Genomic DNA, 10,216 nt, shown 5'->3' with positions numbered 1-10,216 from the left:
TGGGCAGTGGGCCTTGATCTTCATTATCCTGAATAGCTGTAACTTTTTATTTTGCAGAAACTAAGCCCCATGTACTGCTTTGATTTTAACGTAAGTGTATTCCAAGGTTAATTGGCTGGGATTATCTAAGGGAAAAAGGTGAAAAGCAAGAATAATACAACCAAGGTTTCATCACAAAACAGGCCAGGCCCACTGCCTCTCCAGGGATTTCATTTGTTCTCCAGAAGTGACTAGTCTTTTGCCTGTCTGCTTAGCAGGTACAGCCTTTCTGAGCTCAGTTTCTGGAGTTTTACTTTCTGCCATAGAGACAGAAAACCTTATATATGGTTGATTACCCACCAAGCAGATTCTTGGAGTCTTAGTTGCATCTCCTAGGTTTAAAGGGCTCAGCAGTTGTAGCAAGCATATGGAGAAGTGTACATGTACATCTACGCTAACTGGCACATGCATACCTACGATTGCTCACATTCATTCCCTCCTTCTCTTTGGGAATGAGTCATGTGTTTCTGTTGACTATTAGCAGTGACTAGTTTTACCAGTGCAAAGTAAGATTTCATTTATAAGTAAAAAAGTAGACTGAGTAACTCTTCCCCCCAAAAAACGTGCTAAGCCAGAGAACTATTGTGGGAAGTCTTCATCTGTGAGAAAAGCAGCAAAAGAATGAAGTGTCCACAGTCAACTTGGGAGACAGCCACAGAAGGTGCCAGCAGTGGTTTGTATTCAGTGTGGTAAACACAGGGCTTTTCCGATATCTGAAAAAGATATCCCTTTTCCGGTCCTTTGTGCTTTTTATCTTGTAAAAACAATATTCAAGGGTGCTTTTTATATTATACCACAATCTAATGGCAAGAAAATAATCTGATGCTACGATCAGTTGCTATAACCTCCTATGCAGAAGAAAATATGTAAAACAAGACCACATGCCTGCAGGATTTTGGTGATTCCCAAGCTTTTATACCCCTTTTTAGACCAAGCTTTTAGTCTGGCTTGATGCAGCATTCCCGTTTCAAATCTTCGGAATCAGAGGGATGCTTCCTAAAATTGTCAAATCAATTGTATCTTAAATCTCTCATATCTAGACAGCCCTTGCATACGAACATGTCTGCACAGAAAACGAAGCAGTTTCATGAAGACTTGTTTACTTAAAAAGGTATTCTAAACTAGTAATACATGCAAAAGGATAAAGGGAACAATTATAATCAGATATGAGCATAAGGAGCAGCAGGTTGGGCTACGGAAGGGAGAACATAAAACTTAACGAGATAGAGAAGCAAAAGCAAATAGAGAGACTGAATGTAGTGTCTTTTTCTATCACCACAGGCCCCTCCAGACCAGCATAACCCCTCATTTGATGGGAGAATGTATGCTCTTTCAAAGAGCCATCCACATTTTCACTCATGCATACATTCTTCTCGCTAATGAAATCACCAAAAATTAAAAATAGTCATTTTAATCTTCAGTAATTTAATCTAATCTACAGATCTGTTCCTGCTAAAGGCACTACTGAAATTCTGAAGAGAGAAGCACTAATCAAGAACAGAGATCTAAACTATCAGTTTTAAAGCAAGAACTGTAGTATTTGATGACACACATTTTTGCGCTGGTGATAGTAATTGGTAAAGAGGAGGGGTTGTTCTTTTTATGCTAGAAAAGGGAGTTAACACACAACGGGGGGAGGGGTGCTTTTTTGTTTTTAACAGCATGCAAACCAGGGATTAAGTTGCAACACAAAGCTGCAACGCTTGGATTGCTTCTTCCTTGACATTCATGAATAGAGCAAGTTAATTGGCAAAATCTGAAAGCCCGGTGTTAAGCCTTATCATTTTAGGGCTGTTGGAGAGATTGCTTTGATCTACACACTTCTGATCTTCACTGCCTATTGCAGTGAAGCACAGAAACTGCTGCAGCAATGTCAACACTAGACATTGTGTGTCCACAGTCCAGTATTATGCAGTACTTGCCCGTGTCTCGAAGCAGTATAGTTATATTCATTTGATACCACAGACCCAAAACTATATGGCTTTCTGAGCCAAGCTGACTGATACGATGCCTAATACAGGCAGTGACAGAGTAATATGCACCAGACAGATCTAAATAAAGCATCCATTTAAAAAAGAAATAGGGGCATTGGTGTGGACAACTCAAGACTTTTTCATAACATGCTTTCACATTCAAAAACAGACAATAGATATCTTCAGAATGAGATTCAGAGTACTAGAGAAAAAAATTACAGATGCTTTCACATAAATCAATAGCATGCCTCACTTGGTTTCTGTGTGTAGAACTGGTTACCTCACCTTTGCAATGAGATCACAGGTTTTAGTAGCTTGCACAGTAGTTTCCCACAGCTATTGCAGTAGGAGGTGCAACAGTGCCAAACACATAGGTACTACAACATTTTGACTCCTAATACCAGTTTCTTTTAAACGATTGATATGCTATTTAAAGACTGTTGACCCCTCACATCACTTTCTCTTACCTTCTTGCCCTAAAATCATGAGGAAATGGCCTCAAGTTGTACTAGGGGAGGTTTAGGTTAGATACCAGGAAGTGTTTCCTCATGAAGAGGGTGGTCAAGCATTGGAACAGGCTGCCCAGGGAAGTGGTGCAGTCCCCATCCGTGGTGGTATTTTAAGAGACGTGTGAGCATGGCATTGAGGGACATAGTTTAGTGATGGGACTCAGCAGGTCAGGTTGATGGCGGAAGATCTTTTCCTACCTAGATGATTCTGTGGTTTTATGCCTCTCATAACTTCTGATGTTTGTTATATTCAAAGTTTTCCTGTTACTGCAACAAGGTTGTTAGCATTTGCAAACCACGTATTAAAAAATAATATATCTCTTTGGGTTTAATACCATACATGTGATTTTCACGTGTGCAGTCAGTTATGAAAATGCTTTCTGTAGCCACAAGATTCAGAACACAGACAGAATACATTTCTCTGTAAAGAGAATTGCTGCGTGCCATCTATCTTAGTGTCATGGCCTTAAGTGCAGCGATAGGCCTTAACTGGCCTGACCAGTGTCACCTGGGACCCCTACTCCACATCCTTGGCCCATCACCTGGAAGATCCATTTAGCTTTCATTTAGGTCTATGTCTGTCTCCAATTCTGTCTCCATGTCATTTCCTGGATGGCCTCTGGGCCTGGGATGTAAGTACATTATATAATGGATGAAAGCTGTGGACTGATAATGTAGTTTATCTCCAGTCCTGCCTCTGAATCACAACTGGATCCTGAAACCATGTTGTAGCCTCATTTCTAGCTCTACCTCCTAGAAGGACCTTGGACTTTTGTTAGAGCTTTGTCTATAGGTCCACCTTCATCCCTGCTGCTCCTGTGTGGATCCTGGACCTGGTCCATCACCTCGACTTGTTTGGGAGTATCAGCAAACCCTGTTACCAAGCTCTGCCCACTTTGTTCAGACCAGGCAGGACTATGCTTCACTTTGTGTGGTGAGGGACTGCTGGTGCTGGGATGGCCTTACTTGCCCCACCCTGTGTTAGGGCAGCCTTGTCTTGTGCTGCTCCCTGACACGTTGTACTAATGCCTTCTTAGACAGCATATTGTCCAACATGTCATTGCCCTCTGCTGGAAGATTACCGGTTTCACAGACTTCAAAGGTGTATAGTAGAATCACAGAATAGTTTGGTTGGAAGGGACCTTTAAAGATCATCTTGATCCAACACAACTGCCATGGGTAGGGACATAGTTCACTGGATTAGGCTGCTAAAACTAGAGTAGGCTTTTTCTAAGTTTTGAGTCAGTTTAGATGTCATGTGACAGGTGAAGGTGAGCACCCTGTGCTGCAGAAGAATATACTTGCACTTGGTTCGGTTCTTGGAAAATTACAAAGACATTTCCTGAGGAATGCTGTTGAGGGCATACACTCTTGCAGACTAGGAAAATATTTGTAACTTAATCAGGGAAAAGCATAAGATCCTCTTATCATATAAGGCTAGGCAGAAGAATGGTACTGTTATTATTAGTAGTAATAAATACTATGGTATCATGAAAATAAATTACTTCTGGGAAATACTGGATTATGGTAAGGAGACTAGGAAAAACTCTGCCAAGTAGCAAAAACCTTATTAATAGCTCTGATAGGGCATTGATACTGTAACAGTGTCTGTGGCTATTGAGCACGATGCCACTCTGCTGGTTTTCAAGTACGTGAAGTCAAATAGATCCTTTGCATCTTTTTGTTTCACTAGCACAATAGAGTTTGACTATGAAGATAATTAATATGATTCATTTTAACAAGATGATAGTAGCATATAGAGAATTTGACTTAAACCACTTAACAGGTTTGTTAAATTCTGCAGGGCTAGATGGAATTCACTGTAAAGTATTTTTGCAAAACAAACACCTTCAGGAAGATGTAAATCAGTTGGAAAGAATCCCGAAAAGAAAATACAGCCTGTAAGAAAGGCCAAGAATTTGGATAGTCTGAAAAAGAGAGGGGTGAAGGTATGAATATATATATAATATATGCACATATATATATTTAAAAAGGAATATTGTGATCTGTTGTCCTACGTGTCCATGAAGCAAAAAATCACCATGCAAGTAAGTTGATTTACATTGTCTATTGTAAAAATCTTTCTAAAGTAGTTTACCAGTAGGACACTGCAAGACTGCTGTCCTGCCCAACTGCCCCAGCCCTATTTGAGGCTAATTATCTGTACTTTGTAGATTCTGATGTGGTTCTGCCAAAAATATGGTTTCCTTGTATTACCATTTTGAGTAATTTCTTGACATTCAATAATCCTTTGACAAATTAAAATAGTTTGCGAGAAGGTGTCATGCACAAACGGCCCATCATTCTCAGTGTTTGTGGTCCTAGTGCTTCACGCTGGATCTGGCTGGCTTCTGTAAGTAAAGTACATTTTATGTACTTGTGAACACAGGTTGGTGAGATAACCTGTTGAAATGCTTTCTGCATACACACCTACCTAAAAGAACAAGATCTCATTTGTTATACCATATAGCAGTTAAAGATGTTGATGAGTATTTGTTGGGTGTATTTATTACAAGGGATGAAAAGTATTTAGTTCTGAGACGGTGAAAGCCTTGTAACAAAAAGTGCATGTCAGATTCAATGAATTCATACCCAAGGAACACAGCACACTTTTTTTTTTTTTTTTTCCTCCGGAGAAGTCAGACTTTTAAGAACGCCTACAGTGAAACCTTACGCGTTACACATTCGGGTTCGTAACGCTAACGAGATCTCGACATCCTCAGCGGAAGCTCGCGCCTCGAGGCGCGGGCCGCCGCCGGGAGAGCGGGCGGCAGGAGGCGCGCTGGCGGACGCGCGCAACGACGACACCAGGCGCCCAGCGGCGCGGGCCGCGGCCCGGCGGCACCGCCTCCTCCCGCCGCCACCTTCCCGTCGCTCCCGCAGCAGCCTCACCCCGCGCGGAGAGCCCGCATGCGCGCCTCGGGCGGAAGCTGGGCAGGCTTCTGCCGCCCTCACCCCACGCAGCTTCCGGGCAGGAAGCGAAGCCCGTAGCGAAAGCCCAGCGTCTGCGCATGCCCGCATCGGCAGCGGACGCTGAGGCTGATGGGGGACGCTCCGTCCGGGCTCGCACGTGAGTAGCAGGCGGCTCGACCAACGGCCTGGCGGGCTGCGCGGAAGTCCCGCCCGCGGCGGGGGGCGTATTGTTGTGGGTGACGTCACGGGCGGAGGATGCGAGAGTCCCATTGGCTCGGGCCGGGCGGCCGCGCGCTCGGCTCTTAAAGGGCGACGGGAGCGCGGGCCGGGCCGGCCGGCCGGGCGGGGCCCATGGCGAGCACCAGCAGCCACCTGGTGAGTGCGCGGCGCCGGCGCCGAGGCCGCCCGGGGCTGCCGGCGGCCGCGGCGCGCTGGGGGAGCTGGGGGAAGGCCTGGGCCCAGGCGCCGGGCCCGGTGCGTCCGTGAGGGGGGGGCCACCCGCGTCCCGCACGCTGCCGGGGCTTCCGCGGGCGGCCCCCTTGCCCGCCGCCTGCTCGGGCGGAGAGGGCGGCTGGGCGAGCGCTGCCCTGCGTGGGGCCGGCCCCGGCGCTGCCGCCGCCGATTCTCCTTCCGCTTCTTGCCTCCCGGGGGTGCTGCGGGCCGCGCGGAGGGGGGGCCCGCTCTCCTTCTCCTGCCCCCGGCGCTGGCAGGGGCTTGGGAGCGCGCGGCGAGCGCGGCGCCGGGTGCCCGGGCTCGTCCCGGCAGCGGCAGGAAGCGGGGCCGAAGCCGAGGAGCCGCCCCGCGGCCTCTCGCGGAGCGCCGCTCCCCGTTCCGGGTACGGGGCACCGCCGCGTCTCTGCCGGGTCGCCTTCCCCCGGCAGGGCTCGTGCTGCTACGCTAGGGGAGCCGCCTCTCTGCCCCGTAACCGATTTCTTTTGTAGTGGGAAGAAAGGTGTGGGAGAGGCTCCGGGGGTAATAGTGGCGTGTGCTTTCAAACAGTTGTTTACATTCGTCTGAGAGGGTAAAACTCTTCCATTTTGCGAACGCTGATTAATATAGTGTGGGATTGTGGCTGATACACAGAAGAGGAAATGGTAGGTCTTAACTTGCGTTGTAAATTATACAGCGTATTTAATGTAGAAATTATCTTATGACAATTCTGGGGTTTTGTTTTATTTTTTTATACAAGAATAGTTACCAGTATTCAGCGATGGTAGCATAACTGACTGGCAGCAATACTTTCCATATCCATGTTTGGAATTAGCTAAGAAGGGTCTTCTGCATACAGACTGATACATCTGTATAGATTCTTGAAGCCTTGTTTTATAACGTGCTCTACTCTTCATGCTTAGTGATTTTTTTTTTTAATTTTTTTAGGGTCTTAAGGTAATTGTATTTATTGAATGAAAATGGGACTTAGTATGTGGAATAGCCCTACAGGGTAGGACATGGAATACTGCATTAAGGATTAAGAAATAAACCCATGTTTGATTAAGAATTAGTTTTGCTTTCCTGCCACTTGATAGAGCTCCATATGGCTGCTTGCTGACATCAGAGAAGACTTCTGTGTACTTTCTGAACCCACTTGAAGAGGGAGCATGCTTCCTTTTGTACTTCTGTCCTTGCTCATCAATTCTTTCTGGTTTTTTTCCCCTCCAAATACTTCTGTTTCTGTTCTTCTATATGCAATTCAGATCTCTGAGAGAGATGGACAGAGAGCAAATGAATGAAGAACGAAGTTGACAATTACTTTTGTTAAAAAGAAAATATTTATTCAGAGTAACTTAGTAACTTAAATTCCTTCTCTTCCATCCCATTTAACATTTCTCTGTTCAGGTGAGTGTAACGGCTGGCATTAGCAGACAGAGGTGGTTTGATTCAGCTAGCCTTTTTGTAAATCAGATTATATCAAATATGGGAAATACATTATTTCTGAAACTCAGCAAGATGCAGTTAATGTTACTGTGATGGGATTAGTGACATCAGTGGATTCTGTGATTATTTTACTAGAAATGCAAAAGACCTGGGAGCGAAACAGAACATAGCTTTAAAAGAAATACTTCAACATTCCTCTGCCTGAACAGTTGACTTTTGTATTCATATATGTGGGGTCAATTGCCTAAAACAGTCTTTTCTTTTCTGAAGCAGTACTAAGGAGAGAATTGCATTTTTCACAGGAAACGTTTTTAGTGCTGCTGTAGTTGAAGTTGCCAGTGTGGTCTTAGTTATTTGTTGTTAATGCCTTCGTTGTAAGGGTATTGAGTCTTATATCAACGTGTTCCCTTCCTCTTGAAATGAAGAGTCTGGAAGAACAGTTCTTTACATCTTTAACTTCAGCAGTGTCTTCAGTGGAAGGTTTAACTGCTCTAGTAATTATTACAAGGCAGGTTCCATTCTACTAATGTTTCTGTCCTGATAAAACCTGTAGTATAGTCATGGATATGTCTGAGCAAAACTGTTAACGTTGTTTCCCCCTCCCCCTCCCTTCTTGTGGAACAAATATAAACTGTTTTTCAAAGAACTGGGTACTTTATAGAGTAAGTTCCTTATCTACATGAGGAATTGCAGTAGGCTGATAGGAGTTGTTTGTAGTTATTCATAGGTATAAAACTTTCAGACAAGATATTTTTTTTCCTGTACACCCATCTACTTAGTATTCTTTTCTCTTGGGTTTCAGTGTAAGGCTATGACTTATTTTTATCACTCATGCGTAGGCTTTTAATTGGCCTAAGTTTTCTGTAAATCTCTTACCAAAGCCACCTTCAGGAATAGAAAATAATAAGATATACAGATGTTGAGAACTAAAGATGGTGCTCAAAGGCAAAAAAAAAAATAAAATATGCTTAAGAGGAGCAATTTTATATGCATTCCTGTTTCTAACACAAGTGCTGGTAGCTAGTGGAAAGGAGATAATTTGGAGGATAATCTGGATGTAATCATAGAATGGTTTGGGTTGGAAGGGACGGACCTTAAAGATCATCCAGTTCGGAACCCCCTACCATGGGCAGGGACACCTCCCACCAGACAGAGTTGCTCAAAGCTCCATCCACCTGGCCTTGAACACCTCTAGGGATGGGGCATCCACACCTTCTCTGGGCAACTTGTTTCAGCGCTTCACTACCCTCATAGTAAAGAATTTCCTCTTTATATCTAATATAAACCTACCTTCTTTTAGTTTAAAGCCATTACCCCTTGTCCTATCACTACACTCCCTGACAGGGAGTCCCTCCCCAGCTTTCCTGTAGGAACCCTTTAGGTAATGGAAGACCACTACAAGGTCTCCACGGAGCCTTCTCTTCTCCATGCTGAACAACCCCAACTCCCTCAGTCTGTCTTCATAGGAGAGATGCTCCAGCCCCTTGATCATCTTTGTAGCCCTCTTCTGGACTCATTCTAATGCTTCCATGACAATTTTCAACTAAATAGCGAATCCAATATGTGGGTAGGTGTGGGATTTTTATTTTTTTTAAAGCAAATCTTTCTTTGGGTAACTTGGTCTATTACTTACAATGCTAGAAGTAATGTCTGTTTCATGTAGCACTTGTAACTATACAAGTAGACATTCTGAGACACCCTTGCAGGCTTGGGCTCATCACACTTCTCTAAAGCTGATTAGTTGAAAGGATGCATTGCAGGCAGAACTTGGAAAGGGATGCTGATAACTGAAGTATTTGCAGGATTTTGTACAAAAGGCATGAAACCAAGAGTGCAGTCACTTGTTTTAGACTGAAAAAAGTAATAAACTGGCAAAGTAATAAAATAGGTTTGATCTATGAAGACATGAAATGTTTTTGAAACGCATGTTTTTCAACACTGAACTTGTATCTTTTCTACATTTTTTTCTAGAAAAGCTGTAGAATTAGCACGTTTATGGCATCAAATAAAGTATGTGAGTGAGAAATTACTTTTCAGTGTGGAAAGAGAAAAATGTGATTCAGAAAACAGTGCTTGGAAGATTAAAATCCTTCTCTAAGTTTCTCATATTGGAGCTTTCTGAAGAATTTGTACAAAACCAAAGAACTAGTGTTTCTGGTATTTCAAATGGGATTTTTTTTTTTGCAGGTGGTTAAGTTAGATTATGTATATGTAAGGAAAAAGGGGAGGGGAGATTAATTTTCTCCTTCCCCACTTCCCTTTTTGGCACCTTGCGTTTAAGCTTATGGAAAGTTAATAAGGTCTGCGAAAGAACTGGATGTAAACATTGAAGTTGAGACTTCCTTTTCTGCTTTAAAAAAGTTGTTTCACTTAGCAAATACTCTGTAATTCTTTATAGCAAAAAAACAAACAAACAACAAACAAACAAGAAAACAAGGATAAACTTGCTTAGCACTTCTGATAAGTATTAAGTTTGATGTTCAGTTCTCTGGTAATTCTGAAGGAATTCATTACAGTTCTTGATTGTGCTGTCCAACCTTTCTACACAGTGTCTACATACTGCCACCTCTGTTTTGCTGCTCCTCTGCTCTTCACTCAAGACTATTGTCTCTGCCTCCTAAATCCTCACAGTGCTAGCAAGGAATCTAGCATAGGAAGTTCTTTTGTGTTTATTAGCTGCACAACACCTCTAGCATTGTTGTGCTTTATCAGGTAACTGATCATGTAGAATGTGATTGAGACTATTGCTGTTACAGATGGCTTTTGTTTTCTTGTGAGCTGGGCTGTATCTGTTTGCATGAAATGAATTCGTAATGGCTTGTTTACATTTGTAGCTATTTGGGCCATAGGCTGACTTCAGGTTCTTAGAAATTTTTGTGGTTTCCTGTTTCTGATCTCTTTTGAGGC

General features: G+C 43.5%; 1 protein-coding gene across 4 annotated transcripts in view; it reads left to right on the top strand.

Annotated features, from left to right (window-relative positions):
- Positions 1–5,469: 5,469 nt before the first annotated feature.
- The window catches only part of PDPK1 (3-phosphoinositide dependent protein kinase 1), a 29,334-nt gene continuing 24,587 nt past the window's right edge, over positions 5,470–10,216 (top strand). The window contains exon 1 of one of the 4 annotated variants that reach the window (XM_048061809.2): positions 5,470–5,591. Coding sequence is in view for 3 of the 4 variants with exons in the window: in XM_066977661.1 (XP_066833762.1) it covers positions 5,564–5,595 (32 nt within the window). In the remaining variant the exon portion in view is untranslated. Of the gene's footprint in view, positions 5,596–5,652; positions 5,810–6,390; positions 6,529–10,216 lie in introns of those variants that run through there. The other 3 variants (XM_066977661.1, XM_048061798.2, XM_013196871.3) reach the window with 3 other exon arrangements.

Source organism: Anser cygnoides, chromosome 15, assembly GCF_040182565.1.
Source record: "Anser cygnoides isolate HZ-2024a breed goose chromosome 15, Taihu_goose_T2T_genome, whole genome shotgun sequence".
Classification (NCBI taxonomy): domain Eukaryota; kingdom Metazoa; phylum Chordata; class Aves; order Anseriformes; family Anatidae; genus Anser; species Anser cygnoides.
This window is presented reverse-complemented; position numbering and strand designations above follow the sequence as displayed.